Source organism: Amblyraja radiata, chromosome 1 (assembly GCF_010909765.2).
Source record: "Amblyraja radiata isolate CabotCenter1 chromosome 1, sAmbRad1.1.pri, whole genome shotgun sequence".
NCBI classification, from domain to species: Eukaryota; Metazoa; Chordata; class Chondrichthyes; order Rajiformes; family Rajidae; genus Amblyraja; species Amblyraja radiata.
In genome coordinates, this window is record NC_045956.1 from 7,626,845 (window position 1) to 7,644,516 (window position 17,672).

The 17,672-nt window shown below is 41.3% G+C and overlaps 1 protein-coding gene across 3 annotated transcripts in view; it reads right to left on the minus strand.

Annotated features, from left to right (window-relative positions):
- kiaa1109 (KIAA1109 ortholog) overlaps positions 1-17,672 on the minus strand; it is a 311,921-nt gene that overhangs the window by 144,258 nt on the left and 149,991 nt on the right. For all 3 annotated transcript variants that reach the window (XM_033016927.1, XM_033016881.1, XM_033016832.1), the window contains exons 27-32: positions 14,177-14,427; positions 13,670-13,925; positions 12,274-13,099; positions 8,255-8,325; positions 6,974-7,147; positions 3,583-3,703 (exon numbers count right to left, since the gene is read on the minus strand). In XM_033016927.1, the coding sequence (XP_032872818.1) occupies positions 3,583-3,703; positions 6,974-7,147; positions 8,255-8,325; positions 12,274-13,099; positions 13,670-13,925; positions 14,177-14,427 (1,699 nt within the window). The remainder of the gene's footprint in view (positions 1-3,582; positions 3,704-6,973; positions 7,148-8,254; positions 8,326-12,273; positions 13,100-13,669; positions 13,926-14,176; positions 14,428-17,672) is intronic.

A 17,672-nucleotide genomic window follows, 5' to 3' on the forward strand; every position in this document is an offset into this window, starting at 1 on the left:
AAAATATTGTACTTGAAGAAACAATACTATATCAATCCTGAAGGGAAATGGAGTTAAAAGCAAATGTGGACAATTAAATCAGGACAATTAAAATCAGTCATACATTTATAAATCCTTATGGTCAAATTTATAGCAAACACTGGTCCTATAAACTTATCTTGTAATTAGGTATTTCTGTCATTAGTAGGCAATCTGAATTATGCTTTAGAAATTCATTAGCACCTCTGTTGGAGCCTTAAAATATTGCTGCGCTCCTTACCCATGCTGTTTCATGGCACAACATTAACAAATGTTGGCTTTTAATAAGGGATGCTGTGTTCATAACCCTCATGAACAGATTAACTTGAGTCAGCTGCCAGTAGTTACCTGCAGTTTCAGTCCTTAAAGCAACAGCAACACCATATCATACTGTTCAAAAGGGAACTGCAGATGCTGGAATATCGAAGGTACACAAAATTGCTGGGGAAACTCAGCGGGTGCAGCAGCATCTATGGAGCGAAGGAAATAGGCGACGTTTCGGGCCGAAACCTGAAGAAGGGGAACTGTTGATTCACCACCTAATGTCAGTTCCCCCATGCACTTGCCTTGAAAGATCTCCAAATCCCCTTCTTGCAAATGCAAAGAACAAACAGTATGATATGGTAGGTACACAAAATTGCTGGGGAAACTCAGCGGGTGCAGCAGCATCTATGGAGCGAAGGAAATAGGCGACGTTTCGGGCCGAAACCTGAAGAAGGGTTTCGGCCCGAAACGTCGCCTATTTCCTTCAACACTATAGCCTGATGTCAGATACCATTACCTTTGCTTTAGCAAATGCTCTCAACCATTTGTATCACAATGAGTAAAATGAAGCAATTGCAAACCGGCTTTTGTAATGGCTAACATAGAAAGAATGGAAAATAGGACGACATTGACACAAACTTTCCCTGCCATTCAATATGATCATGGCTGATGACTGCCTCCAAGGCTCGTATAACCATTCATATATAGGGGGTTCAAAATTGTGCTCAGTACTCCAGGTGTGGTTTCACAGGTGGACAATCCTCCTCTATTTTTAAAACCCATACTTTTGCAATAAAGATCTGTATGCCATTCGACTTCCTAACCATTCGCTGCACCTACCTTTAGGGCTTGTCCCACGAGCATGCGACTTGCATGCGGCAAGCGCGACCAAACCGGAAGCGGGGGCCGAGTGATCCCCATAGAGGGCCGGTCCCACCAGCATGCGCCTGCATGCGGCGAGCGCGACCAAACCGGAAGCGGGGGCCGCGCGGAGGTCGAGTGAGTGACGTGAAGTTCGAGCGAAGTCCGTGGGAAGTTCGCGCGTGACGTACGGAGCCAAGACGCTGCGTACGGCGACGAGGCGCTGCGCACGCCCATCAAGGCGGTGCGTATGGCGTTCAGGCGGCTGCGGGCTGGCAGGCCGTTGCCGCGCGGAATTTTTGAACACGGTCAGTTTTTCGGAATCAAAGTTGGGACCAGCTCCGCACAACTCCATACGGCTCCGGCGATCGAAGTGGGACCGGCCCCATGAGGCCGTACGGCTCAAGCGACCACGTTAGGTCGCGCTTGCCGCATGCTCGTGGGACAGGCCCTTAAGACTTTTTTGCAGCTTGTGATCAAAAACACCCAAGTCCCTCTGTACTTCGCTCATCTGCAAGCTTTTTGCTATTTAGATAATTGTCTGCTTTTAGATTCTTCTTATCAAAGTGTATGACATCACACTTTCCCAGGTTAATCTCTATTTGCCTAGTTTTCACCCACTCACTCTAGATATCTATATCCTGTTGTAGATTCCAAATTCCTCATTTCAACATGTCCTCCCACACTTGTGTCAACGGTAAACTGGGATGTCTTATCATCTGCCCTTTTCTGTCTTCTAATTAATATAAAGAGTAAATATGAGACAATTACATCCTTCCAGCCTGAAAAAGATCTCTTTATTCCGACTCTCTGTATTCTATTTAATAACCAATCTTGAATCTATGCGAATATTTCCCACTACAAAGCTACATGGCACTTCAGGAATCAAGAGTCAAGTTGTATTTAATAGTCGTGCGCACTGGAAATGGAACAATAAAATTCTTACTTGCTGCAGCTTTTTCGGCACTTTAACTGACACAACAAATAAATGTACAATAATCAATAATACAATAAATTATCAGTCATGTTAGATAACCTGACCATAATAGTACAAACAAAAATATATATGTGCAACCTAAACAAAGTCCAAAGATCAATGCTGAGTTAGGGTTGTGCAGTGTGGCTCAAGAACAATAGACAATAGACAATAGGTGCAGGAGCAGGCCATTTGGCCCCTCAAGCCATCACCGCCATTCAATGTGATCATGGCTGATCAGTACCCCGTTTCTGCCTTCTCCCCATATCCCCTGACTCTGCTATTTTTAAGAACCCTATCTAGCTCTCTCTTGAAAGCATCCAGAGAACCTACCTCCACCGCCCTCTGAGGCAGAGAATTCCAGAGACTCATCACGCTTACTCCTTATTCTTAAACTGTGGCCCCTGGTTCTGGACTCCCCCAACATCCGGAACCTGTTTCCTACCTCTAGCGTGTCCAAGCCCTTAACAATATTATATGTTTCAATGAGATGCCCTCTCATCCTTCTAAACTCCAGAGTGTACAAGCCCAGCTGCTCCATTCTCTCAGAACCTAATGGTTGATGAGCAGAAGCTGTTCTTGAACCTGGAGGTCATGGTTCTCAGGCTCCTATACCTTCTTCCCGATTGTAGCAGTGATATGAGAGAATAGCTGGGGCGGTGTGGGTGTAGATGATATTAGCTGCCTTTTTGTGCAGTGTTTTCTGTAGATCCTTTTAATGGTGGGTAGGTCAATATCTGTGGTGGATCGGACAATGTCCACCACCTTCTACAGCCTCTTTTATTGTGTGGTGTTTGAGTTCCCGAATCATACAGTGATGCAGAGTCTGTATGCTCTCTTTTTTACACCTGTAGAGGTTTGATAGAGTATTCAGTGAAATGTGAATCTCCTCAAACTTCTGAGGAGGTAGAGGTGTTCATGAGGTTTATTTGTGATGCGCACCCAGGAATTTGTTGTTGACTTTGCCTTCCCATCGATGAAGAGATTCATTGATCCTTCACTTTTCTGTCCTAATTTCACCACCAGCTCCTTTGCCTTGCTCACATTGATAGCAACATTGTTATTCTGGCACCAGTTAAGTATTGATCTTCCTCCTGTACTCTGACTCAATGTTACCCATTATTTTTCCAAAGGTGTTATCGTTGGCAAATTTAAAGATAATGTTGGATCTGTGCCTGACTACGGAATCATGGGCATAGAGAGAATAGAGCAGGGGACTGAGCACACAGCCTTGAGGTGCTGAGAGTCATTAGGGAGGAAGTGTTGTTGCCAATTCATACTAATCGGAATAAACTATGAACACTTGATTGCCAACTGAAATTCTGCTACCTAACACATGGCACAAGATTTTCTTTAAATGTAAAAGCAGCGACAACATTAGATCATACTATTTCTAACAATGATTAATTCTGCTCCTGGAAAGACATCACACTTATTCATGCTAAATTCGACAAAAGACTTACCGGATCTGAACTTGCTGATTTGCTGTTCAGAAGAGCCTCGTTCAGCACTTTAACATGCAGATTATCTACAATCGCAGATGGGTGCCAAATGCTGGAAAAGTGGACCATTGCTTCAAAATATCTATTAATGAGAAAAAGAATGACTAGTTTCACATTAATGGTAAAAAGTATGATGTTTCCGACAAAGTATGAAAGGGTAGCATAAATTTAAGGACTTCTATTCATCTTACCACGGAGATGCGATTTTTTCCCGTATGGTATCTCCGTCCGTACTGCGGCCTAACATGGAGGAGTTGGCGGCCTTTGCTGGAGGCCGATTTTGAGAGCTCCACCGCGGTCGCATGCGGTCTTACCATCGTGGAGATCGCGATCCCTTTGCCAGGGGTCGACCTCGGAGCTCCAACCGTGGGTGCTTACGGACTTAACATCACGGAGACCGCGGTCTCTGGTCAGAGACCGACCTCGGAAACTCCAAGCCACGGGAGTTTCGACCGCCCCGTCGCGGGAGTTTCGCTCGCCCCGACATGGGAGTTTCGAACGCTACAACGGATGGTTCGACTGCCCCAACGGAGGGAGAATAAAGAAGAAGATTGGACTTATTTGCCTTCCATCACAGTGAGGAATGTGGGGAATCCACCGTGGTGGATGTTTATGTAGTTGTGTGTCTTGTTGTTTTATTTCGTATGGCTGTATGGTAATTCGCATATCACTGTTCCTTAATTGGTACATGTGACAATAAAAGACCTTTGAACCAAACCTCTGAAGAAAAACAGTCCAACAGCAACTTCTATAATCACAACGCTGAATCATTTCAATTACATGTCAACCTGAACCTATAATTTCATAGTAAATTGTATAAAGTGGCTAAAGTCAATCTCAAGTTAAAAGTCGAATTCAACATCCATTTATTTGGATTTTTTGCCCATGAAAGGTATTAGGTTTCCACTTTAAATGCTTGACAACATTTCAACAAAGAGGGCATGATTTGGCCTGAACTGTTACTCTGATGGGTTCACATGAATATCTGGACTGGGAACTAAATGTGTCAGATTATAACATTTACAGTTGAAATGGAAAGTTGAAGATACGTATTTAAGCATGTTTAAAATAATTTTTCAGAATATGGTGTACGCACACATTCTTTCTTTCATGTAATCCTTTCACAAAAGTAATTTGTAAATGTTACCCTATAGGGGTTCCAGGATTTAGATCCCATAATAATAAAGGAACACATATATTTCTGGCTCATGGTGGTGTGTGACAAGCATTTGCCGCACTTGACCTCCTAGGTGGCAGAAGCAGCAAGTTTACATGACCTCATCCAGAGGAGCCTGCACAAATAACTGTAAAGCATATAATAGATGACGAACATTGCAGCTACAGTGCACCAATGGTGAAATTAATGACCACAAGGGGTGACAATCAAGTAGCAGATTAGTTTTAGATAATGTCAAGCTTCATGTATATTGTTGAAACTGCACTCCCCAGGCAATGCATTGCATTCCATCATCCTCTAGGTTCCTTCCTTGTAAAAGGTGGAAATCCAATTAAATCCAATACAATAAAACACCAATTACCAAACCATTCAGAAATTCCGCTAGTTCAGTATCTCGGCTCACTGGGGAATATTTACTGCAATCTTTTCCTACTTACCAGGGCCCCAGTTCCTGCATTCCTCTTCCACTTAGCCAGTGCGTGGTTCCTTGTTCTCTTCTGACTAGCATGAGATCCCCTTTTCCCATGCTTCCAATCAACTTACCGGCACCCTAGTTCCTATACTCTCTTTAAACAAAACAGCCTCCAGATTCCCACATCTCTTAAAACTTACTGGGTTCACTGAAAGATTTAAATAGAGGATTGTGGAAACGAGGTTGCAAGAAAAACATGACTGGCATCTCTAAGTTCCAGGGTTTCAATATTTCAGATGTGATTGAGAGGAAGGCAAAAGGGTTGGGTGGGGAAGGTTACACTACTAACCAGGGAGACTGTCATGACAATGCTCAGAGAGGACATAAGGAAGGGTTTGTCCACTGAGGCGATAAGGGTAGAGCTTCGAAATAAGGCAGGTGCAAGCACTCTAAGGGAATTGCACTAAAGTAGCAAGAGGGAGATGGATGAACAGAAATGTAGACAGAATGCCAAAAAATGCCAAAGCAACAAAGTTGTTTTAGTGGATGACCTTAACTTCCCCAATATTGACTGGGACTTGCTCCGAGCCAAAGGCTAAGACAAGGTAGAATTTGTGGGATGTATCCAAGTGGGTTTCTTGAAACAGTATGTGGATAATCCAACCTGAGAAGGGAACATGTCAGAAAATTAGCCTGGCCAAGTGACTGATGTTTTGGTGGAAGTGCATTTGGGGGATTGTGATCAAAACTCCATAAGTTTTAAGATTATTTTAAATAGGGAGAAGGCTGGGCCTTGCAAAAAGGTACTAAATTGGTGTACGACAAACTACAATATTATCAGGCAGGAGCTCACTAGGATACACTGGGAGCAATTGTTATTGGGTAGGTACATATCTGACATGTGGGAGTCGCTTAAAGGCCTGTTGATAGAAGTTCTGAATCTGCATATTCCAGAGAGGAGGGAGAAGGAGGCAAAGTAAAGGACATTGGATGATCAGAGGTTGTAAATTTGGTCAAAAAGAAAAAGGAAGCGTGTGCCAGGTAGTAGAGAATGAATCTATTCGGGCCGTTGTGATCAGCCATGATCACATTGAATGGCGGTGCAGGCTCAAAGGGCCAAATGGCCTACTTCTGCACCTATTTTCTATGTTTCTATAAAGGAGGAGAGATAGTATTTAAAATGGTATAAAGTCAAGGTTACACGGTAAGGAAAAAGGCCCTTCAGCTCAACTTGTCTGAGCTGAGCCAGTTCCATTGCCTGTAATGATTCTAACTCTTACCTATCCATCATCCTGTCTCAATGGCTTTTAAAGTTTATTAATGTACTCCTCCACCATTTCCTCTGGCAGCTTGTTTTATATACACACTGCTCCCTGTGTGAAGAAGGTTGTCCCTCATGTTCCTTTGTATCTTCCCCTCTTACCTTAGATCTCTGCTCTCTGGTTTTACACTCTACGCTGGGAAAAATATAGCGCTCATCCAGCTTTTCTAGGTCCTTCATGGGTTTATAAACCTTAATGAGGACACCTTTCCTCCATCGCTCCATGTTATTGGCATTGGCCATACAAGATTCTCAAACAATGCTAATAACAGATTCTCAAACAAATAACAGAAAAATCAACCCCCAAAATGAAGTTCAAAACAGGTTGACAATATCCTCAGATCAAATTAACCAGAAAAGATGATTTTCCCTTGCAAAATAGGCACATGCACACAAAATAGACTGCTGCACTTCTTCTCTTAGATGTGCATAATACACTCACCTGTCAAAGGCTTCTGTCACAAGTGGGCTAAGGACAACATCCACTGCTCCTTTTACTTCTATAATGGCAGTAGTTCTGGTCTGAGTGGCTGGCTGGTCAAGACTCCATTGCTCAGTAACTGTCTCATCTTCTGTATTTTCGATTATCGTCCTTTCCAGTGGAGTGTATGGAGTACTAGAAATGTTCATTAAATAACTAATTATTTAATTTTAGTGTTATTTTGTTCACTTGTCTTAAACATATGATTCTGCAAGACATAGACATTCAATTGACTTACTGATATTTCAATGAAAACAAATAAAGAATAATCAAATTAAGCCATCTATCAATTTGATAAATAATGTTTAATTAGCAGTTTTAGGTGAGGGCAATATTCTCAATCTCAATCTCAATCCAACTCTCACTCTGTGACTTCCTGCAATTGTTGTAGTGAGCACAAACTATAGAATTGAGGTACAATACCTCAGCTAATACAGTATCTACATAGAACACAGAAAAAAAAAATGTATATAATTTTCAAAAGACGTTTGATAAAGAATAACATACTCAGTTTTATAGGAAAATTGAAGTACATGGAATAAAATGAGCGTCAGCAGAGACCAGAACGACTCTGGGACAAGAAATGGCATCATGGTGACTGGTTATTTTTAGCTAGACAAAGGGAAAAAGAAGATTTTCCTGAAAAATGGATTATAAGGTTTTCACTTTTAGTTTAGTTTAGAGATACGACATGGAATAAAGACCTTCAGTCCACGCTGATGATCAATACTACTCAATCTGTATTATCGACATTTTCTTGTGACTATTGACCAGTTGAGGCACTTCATGAGGTGGATAGAGGGGAGAGGCTGAGATTGTTCTGCCATTGGCAGAGAAAGGTTGGGGGACTCCTTATGGGGGTAACGATTAAGTTTGAGGTACTCAAACTTTATTCCCATAAGGAGTAAACGTAATCTGGAATTTACTGTTATAATAGATGTCGGAAACATATTTAATTGTACTAACAAAATAGAATTAGAAAATTTGCAGAGCCACAGTAAAAGCTTGGTATATGTAGCTAACTAGTGCACAGCTGTGGAGAGCTGGCTAAGAATCAAAGGTATAATGATTTAATGAAAACAATAATTCTATATTTATTTCAATACTGATACCATCTTTCCAAAGTCTCTAGCGGGAGTTTAATGCAAAGCACTTAAACATTTCCAAATGGTATTGTAGAATAATGCAACTTATTTTCCAAATACCCAAGTCTAATGTTTTGATGGTCAATAATAAGAGTACCTTTCATCTGCTCCCATCAGTTGAGAACCTCTGTCAAGTAATGCACTTGCTGCAAGACCTTGTTTAATCACCTGGAAGCAAATTAACATAGACATTGATCTCCATCATGAAAATATAATTATTATTCGTTATCCAATACATTCTGGACATTTCATTATTGACCATATCCAATAATTGCATAATTCACTGAGAATTCGCTCAAATTAAACATTCCACAGCGACTCGTTTCTCATTGACTTCACTGTAAAAATTTGTATTGGCAATTTTCTGGAAAAGAAAGTTATATTGCTCAATGGGGCACATGGGACCTTGATTACATACAGGATTAGAGAAATAAACAGAGCAAGCAACAGGGAAAGATGTAGGATGAAAAGTCAACGATATCGGGTGTAAAGAATGAACACATTTTCAATGTTTTATTTAAAATACAATTCTAGGAGCAAATTGGTATCTGGAGAAACCAGATTCCGCAGTTGCAATTATTCAGTATCTGCTCCCCCCATGATTGAATGGCATTGCATGGTTATTAACCTCATTATGGAAACAGACCATTACGAATACCAGACAAACTTTCTGCAGCAAATGTATTTTCTTTTTAATGGTATAAGTGCACCTACTTCTTGAAAATCATTGGAAGATTGAAACCAAGATCGCATTTTCAGGCCAGTTGCTGGGTGGCACAATCATTAACAAAATCTTTGGTGATTCTCAAATTTTCACAAATCTCTTTCTATAACAGGGGGTTATATCTGAATATATACTTATTGAAAATACGATGTGCTTTAAGATTGGTGTTATTTAGCCTGAAAACTTAGTCCTGAAATTTCTTTGGAAACTCTAAACAATAATACATACAACAATTATAAACATTCTCTTCAGATTATCATAAACTGAGAGGCAGTACTGGAGTTCAAACAATGGTTGGCTTTTTTACTAATAAAATCAATGTGGGTAAGATTATGGACAACAATTCATTTTCCCCAACTGTTTTCAAACAGCACCATCTGTGACTGCAACAAGTTCTTCTTCTGAGTTGCTTCCACTGTGATGCAAGGTGTTCCATCGGTTTGCCCCAGCCATAAACAAATGGTGGCAACACATTTTCATGTGAAGAAGTTATGCAATTTAAAAGTAAATTTGCAAGTGGTGATGCTGCTACGTGCTGCAGCCCTTGCCCTTCTTGGAGATAAAGGTAGATTTGGTAAATGCTATCAAAGTTGACTTGGTGAGCTGCATTTTGTAGCCTCTGTGCACCAGTCTTAGAACAAGTAAATGGATGATGATCAAACAATCCATTTTGCACCAGACTGTGCCAAGCTATTCTCATCCATGAGTAATGCCTTAGATAGTTGAAGGAGACAGATGGTGAGTTTCTCAGCACAAATTACCCACCCTCTGACCAGTTATTGCAACCACATAAATTAAATATTCAGGCTCACATTTTCTGATGAACAGTTTAATCAGAATATTGAAAGTTGGAATATCAGTGATCATACCATCAAATGTCAAGGTAGCTAGCCTTTCTATTTTGCATGGCTAATGCCTAGCATTCATATCGCATGTAAGTTTCCATCCACCAGTCCGTGAATGAACATTGTCTTGGTCTTTTTGTAAACAAGATGAGTACTTTTTTTACCGAACACTTGTAAATGTAACTGAACACTGTTCAATCATCAGTGGACTTCCCCACTTCTAAATTTACGTCAGAGATTCACAACACATATCCACTGGATTTCTTCTCGTCCGTCGAGGACATCAATATAGGAGGTCTGCTAGTGAGAGGTTTACTCCTGTTTTACGGTGGTAAACAGTTTTATATTAGTTATTCAACACCATCTACAACCAGGTGCATATATAGTGGCCTCAATTTCTCCATCAACTCATTTGTAAACTCGTTGAACTAAATTAAGAAAAGTTGCCTGCAACAAAAGCCAAAAAAAGCAGGAAATACTCTGTCGGTTCAGTTGGTTGATGGACATGAAAGTTAGCATTTCAGGTCTATACCTTTTATATGAGGGTCAAAGACCAAAGTATTAACTCAAATACCATCCATACAAGTGGTGCCTCGCTATGAGCACTGCCAATATTTTGTGTTTTATTTCAGATTCAAGGCATCCTGTTTTTTCATTTTGTAAATAAACCTGTAGTTTGAAAAGACCGAGGCTTATGGAGAGATGCATCACAGCATACTAAATAAACAGATATGATGCAAGATTTGATTTTTTTGTAGCATGATTTGGAAATTCCAAGATCGCCATAGTATCAGCATGGTCAGATATTCTTCTGGCCAAATATAAAATAAAATAACTTAGTGGCCAGATATTGGGAGATTTAGGAGCTATTCTTTCCTGCAGAACCTTAATGGACATCTTCAATAATACTATCATAAAGTCTGAAGCACAACTCATGTCAAAATATAAAACATTTCTATTTCATGGAAACTAAAAAGCTGTACTTATAAAGGTTCTTAAAGTATTTAAAATTGGTTATTTTAAATTGCAGTTTGCTGAAAATACTGGATATTTTCCCCAAATTTATAATTCCAAAGATAGGAAGCAGACTTCCAGGAATGGAAACTAATCCCATCATAAATGAGCAGCTGAGTATATAAAAGATAAAGAATAAACATTGATAAAGGGGGATAAATACAACTTAAGAGACAAAAATAAAATTGCGGGGAGTTTTTTTTAAATATTATGGTAAACAATGCACATTTAGGTAAGGAGTGTGTGATATGTAATTACATATGTAATATGTAATTATTTTAACATCCAAAATTAGAAAGGTAGAATCAAATAGCCAGATAACTGAGTTTCCAGACTCAAAAGCTTGAAAATTATTTTAAATAAATTATGATGTCAAACACATAAAGGCATCAGTAATATTAATACATGGAGACATATGGGAACGGGTGCAATTTCTTAATTGAGGTAGAAAAGGCAAATATTTAATTGAATAGCTTTTTGAAAAAGGATAGAAAAGTCTAGTTGGGGAATCACAATCACAGTCACACAATCACAATAATACTTTGTTTAAGAAGGAACTGCAGATGCTGGAAAATCGAAGGTAGACAAAAGTGCTAGAGAAACTCAGCCGGTGCAGCAGCATCTATGGAGCGAAGGAAATAGGCAACGTTTCAGGTCTGAGGAAGGGTTTCGGCCCGAAACGTTGCTTATTTCCTTCGCTCCATAGATGCTGCTGCACCCGCTGAGTTCCTCCAGCACTTTTGTCTACCCACAATAATACTTTATCACAATCACAATAATACTTTATTAGCCAAGTATGTTTTGCAACATATGAGGAATTTCATTTGCCAAGTCAGTCATACAAATAAAAAGCAACAGACAAAACATACTTTAACATAAACATCCATCACTGTGACCCTCCACATTCCGCAATGTGATGGAAGGCGAAAAAAAAGTTCAATCTCTTCCCCTTGCTCTCCTGCGGTCGGGGGTCTTGAGTCCTCCGTTGGCGGGATGATCATGACTCCCATGGCTGGCGGCGGGCCCTCCACGTCGATGCGATCAGCTCCTACATCGGGGGAATGTAAGCTCCCCCGCGCCGGACGATCCAACCCCATGTCGGGGCTGGTCGAACCTTCCGCGACATTGGAGCTCCCGACATCCACGGTCTCTCCCAAGACTGCGAGCTCCCAATGCTGCGGTTGGAGTGATTCACTCGGGAGAGGACGGGGATGGTCCAATGGCGGTTCGGCAGTGATTGTGGCGTCAGAGACCCGGGATCGATCCTGGCTGCAGATGAAGCGCAGGTCTATGTCGATGCCGCGGTATTGGCTGCCGAGGGTGTTTTTCACTTGTGATCTATGACCTGGTCATGCTCAGTCGGAATACCGAACTCGCTTATTTTATGAATACAATTTTTGTTGACCATCACACTTTAGTTGTTATTTTTTCAAAATGAAAAATTTCCAATGAATAATAACAACCCTTATGTTCACATGTAAGTTTAACTAACAAGAAAGAATGCTCATTATTAACATAGAAAATATTACTAACCTTAAACATGGGAACAGAAAGCTGATCAAACGACGAGGAGGTGTCTTCACTGGTTGGGGTATCAAGATCCAGAGGGCGGTGCAAAGAAGATTTTGATGTTCTCTTGTTTGTTGGCTGTTTTACTGACCAGTTGGAGACTTGCAATTGTGTAAGGTAATTTAAGTAACAAGCCATTACAATCTGTTGACGTGTCAGCTGCCTGTTATCTACAGTTTTCTCACCTTCTGCAATATATACATGGTCAGTTATCTCCCCTTCCCCTTCAAGAGCAGAAACAAAAGATGCCTGAGAGGCATGAGCTTTAATGGGATAGTTTTTCAGCTCTTGGTTTTCTCCATTAGTAGAACTAGTTAATGATCCCTCCACACTTCGATAAATTGTGTTCCTGCTATAGTCTACTGCTTGGGTCCGGCGTCGTTTCTTTCTTCCAGGGTAAGTTCCTGGGCCTTCATCGCTACTGACTGGGTCAAAGTCCTCAGCAGCTGAATAGTATGCCTCACTGTCAGCCACAGATATGCTGGAATCAACCGATCGATACTGATGAAAAGTGTTAGAATCTGCTGATGGAGTGAAGGGAAAGGATCCAAAACTCTTTCTCTGGCGAGGAGAATCTAAAACATTTTCATCGCTCCGCGACACTTCGCTGGTGAACTGTACACCCATTGTTGTCAGCTGCCGTTCACTAAAGATGGCTGCTGATAAACTCTTAGTACTTCCAAGTCGAGTAGAGGAGACAGAGGCTTGCCGTTTCAAGGGAGATTGGGCAATAGATTTATCTTGATTATTGGGAGAAACTGGAGTGCTTCCGGGAACATCTGTTGCACCACTATAAAACACAACGGGATCTTCATTTTAATAAACATATGAAAGTATTCGGCCCGAAGGATTTCGGCCCGAAACATTGCCTATTTCCTTCGCTCCATAGATGCTGCTGCACCCGCTGAGTTTCTCCAGCATTTTTGTGTACCTTTGAAAGTATTCATTCCCTTGTTTCTTTCTATAATTTCTCAAGACAAAAATATAAGTTTGTAACTTGGGCAAACAATCCCAATGCTTTAAATTTTCTACTTCCTCTTCGCACACACAATAATCTTAAGCTCTGATGATATCTATGCACGTGCTGTGATGAGGAATGTGCCATACCAAGATTCACAGCCATTAATGTGTAGGAAGGAACTGCAGATGCTGGTTTAAAATGAAGATAGACAGAAAGTGCTGGCGTAACTCAGCAGGACAGGCAGCATCTCTGGAGGGAAGGAATAGGTGACTTTACGGGTCGAGACCCTTCTTCAGACATTAAAATAGTATTTGATTATTGATCACGTAATTAACTGATATGCAAAATAACATGTATAGCTAATTATCTTGGAAAATTCAATGCAATATATTAATTTACCTTCCAACAGTTTCATCTGTGTTTAAAGGAGGAAGATGCATCTGCATAATATTATCATCAGGATGAGAGGAAGGACTGTTTTTTTCACTTGCCAACAGGGGGAGCGCAGCGGTCGAACTACTGTTTTCTTCAGATGAGGATGTTGAACTGTGAGATTGTAAAGGGACCTGCAAATTATTGTGCTGGTTCTTTTTCTCTGAATCAGTTCCCAATGATCTGGAATCCCATTCCTTTCTTTTCGCCCCATTTGTCTTACCTAACCAACAAAAACACAAGTGTCATCAACACAAACAATTTCTTATACTTCTGCTTCATTAGATAGTTGAATTTTAAATAGTAAGCTGTGGCAAAATGCATCTACAAATAGATATGAACAGTATGCTGCATATAGTATATGCCAAGTGTTTAATTTTCAACCTTCAGATTAAATAAAAAATAAACTTCAGATGGCTGTTATAGTAAATCACAAGAAATATTTGAAGTGTATATGGATATTAAAAAAATTACCATCTATAGTCTTTGAAGTATCCTTAGTGATTATCCATTCATTTGGCTGCAACAGTGATTGACCATAGAACATTTCCAAATCCGCATTCATGGTAGAGTGGGCAGAACTGGTAGAGGGGGTCATTTCATCCAGTTTAAAAAACTCAAGTCCAGAGCACGTGCCTGCAAAAAACTTGCAACCACCAAGGCAGCCACACTTGTTCCTTCCTTGTTTATTTGTAATGTCATCATCTGACCAGAGAAACCATAATCTACAACAAAGAATACGTAACATCAGTCAAAGAAACCTAACCATAATGAATCAATGGATGTTCACTTTAAACAACAGCTGCCATCTTCAATCTATGGCAAGTGAAATGCTATTTGAAAAATTATCATATTTTTCTTAAAGAACAAAGTGCTAGATACTAAATAAGCACTTACTATTCTTATGGCTAGTATTAAAACATGCATATTTGGGGTTTTCTTTTTACCAAATTCTGCTTTTCTTCTACATTGATGTGTATTCACTCAGGCAACAACATAAAAGAAAATGTTCTGAATGACTGCTTTGACAAATTTCTTCCATCAACCATAAAACAAGTTTGTAAGATGCCATATCACTGATGGTTTAATTTCCTTTTATTTTTCCTTTATGATCTGCCAATCATTCCCATTCCCTCCCTTGCCCAATAGGTTTGACTTACTCCAGCAATCTGATGGCTCGACTTGGTGTATTGTGTGTCGATGCTCAGTCTAGGTTCACATGCAGGAACATTGATTCCACAGGTGGTTATACCAAACATCAGTGGAATCAACGTGCCCACATGTGATCCTAAACTGTGAACATCAAAACTCAGTGCACCAAGTTGAACCATCTGATCTTGTCCTTATTTGATGAGCACAAGTATCCTTCCAGTTGAGGTTACCGGAAGCCAAGCTAATGTTTTCTGCATCACTACAATCCAAGGCATTGTAGCAGTATTATTGCCACAGTGGTTGAAAATAATTTAAAGAGTCAGCACTTGTTCTCTGTGGTTCAACTATTCTCACTTGAAAATTTAACAATAGGTTGGTGCTAATTGTACTTTTTATTTCTTGCTACATGCAACTTTATATTGTGCAATGAAAATGCACATATGTAGCAAATAGAGCCATATCTGTGAAATACAGGTTAAATTGGGGGCAATCCAATTTATATGGCTATAAATTCACTGGTAGACAGATTTGTGTGTATGTAACTAGGTAAAATGGAAAAATGCTGATCGCTCTACTTTCTTCAATAATTGGAATTGTCACACAGGTATGGTACATTGAATTTATGACCCTACGCAAATAACCACACAAACACACACAAAAATGAACTTTGAAACAAGTCTGTGGACTCAATCAATGGTCCTTATTACCCATCTGTATGATCTTAAATTAGATTGCCAACCAGGTATCATTATAACGGAAAGGGTCCAACAAAGATTAGTACATAAGCATTACTTTAAGTGTCATACATGAATCATCTTACAGAATATGCAGGAAAGAACTGCAAATGCTGGTTTTAGCAACAGATCCATTGACTCTGTGGGTAACCAGTCCAATCAAAACCCCTGCGTCACAGCAAATCACAAGGTTGCTCTATTCTCTGGGGGAGGAGGAGCCATCTTGAGCCATCTTGAGGAACGGCTGCTAGCCAGCAGCCGTCCGTTTTAATTCGCTTTTTTAAAATAGTTTTTAGTGAGTCCTGTTTTTTGTTCGCGGGGGAAATTGACTTTTTAATGTGGGGGGTAGGTGTCAACTCTACTTCTAGGTCCCTACCTGGTCGGTGGGGCAGCTTTTTCTCCGGGCTGCCCGTCGACCCGTCCTCGTGGCCTACAAGCGGGCTTGGAGCGCCGTTTCCTGGCGGGGACCGCCCAGCACCTCGGCCTCTGTGGCGGCACAGCGCTGGAGCGCTATCGCGGACCGGGGCGGGCGATGCCTTGCCTGGGTCGCCGCGCAGGATCGACGCGCTGGAGCTCCGGTGAGCTGGACCGCCGAGAGCAACACCTCCGGGCTGCGGGGCTGCGGAGCGGAGCGGGCGGCGCCGACTTCATCATCGGGAGCCTGGGAGCTCCAAACCGGCGCGGCCTTGTCGGCTTCGGAAGCCGCGGTCTCCAACTAGAAAGCGGCCGTTCCAGGTGGCCCAGCCGCTGAGTGGACTCTCCCGACGCCGGGTCAACACCACCCGGTGAGAACGGCCAGGAACATCGGGCCTCCGTAGAGGCAATTGCGGTGGCCTCAATAGGCCTGACTTTGGGGTGAACTTGGGGTGGGGACTGGACATTGTGCCTTCCCCCACAGTGGTATCCACTGTGGGGGGATGATTTTTTGTCTGTAATGTAATCCTGTTAGTCTTTGTCCAAGATGGCTGCCGTGAAGGGAGCGTGGACGCTGGCGCGCTTTGGCTGCCGCTGCTCTCTCTTCACATTGTGTTTTTGATTTTCTGTTTTTGGACTGAATTCTGTTTTTAATTTGTGTCTCTGTGATGTCTTTATTATTTATTTTATTCTGATTATATGTTTATATTCCTGTTAATCTATGTAAGGTGTCCTTGAGATGTCTGAAAGGCGCCCAATAAATAAAATGTATTATTATTATTATTATTCCTCTGGGTACATCACCTTTTGTGTAAAAGCCCTGTCCCACTGTACGAGTTCATTCAAGAGCTCTCCCGAGTTTAAAAAAAAAAAATCAAACTTGTGGAAGCACGAAGAATGTACGTAGCTGGTACGTCAGAGCTCGGGGACGTCTCTTAGCGGCTCGTAACGCTAACCGCAGGTACTCGGGAAATGCGGTAAACTCGGGAAGACTCGTGAAGATTTTTCAACATGTTGAAAAATGTTTCAAGAGCCCCGAGTACCTACGAGCTGCCATTACCGTAAATCTCCGAGTTCGAATCAGGGCAAAACTCGGGAGAACTCTTGAATGAACTCATACAGTGGGACAGGGCTATGAGAAAGAACTGGTGGTTTAAATCGAAGGTAGACACAAAATGCTGGAGTAACTCAGCGGGTCAGGCAGCATTTCAGGAGAGAAGGAATGGGTGACGTTTCGGGTCGAGACCCTTCTTCAGACATGTCAGGGGAGGGGGTGGGACAAAGATAGAATGTAGTCGGAAACAGTAAGACTAGTGGGAGAACTGGGAAGGGGAAGGGGATGGAGAGAGAAAGCAAGGGCTATCTGAAGTTAGAGAAGTCAATATTCATACCGCTGGGGTGTAAACTACCCAAGTGAAATATGAGGTGCTGTTCCTCCAATTTGCGCTGGGCCTCACTCTGACAATGGAGGAGGCCCAGGACAGAATCAGTTACTCCAGCATTTTGTGTCTACAATCATCATACAGATTTGTCCTGCTAAAGCAACACAGCTATTTATGTAGCCCTTCTGGAGGCAAATGATACAAAACAAACTCAAATTATTGTGCTCTAAGCTTAACCTTAAAACTGCCATTTGCATGCAGTTAACACAACATATTGAGTATAGATGT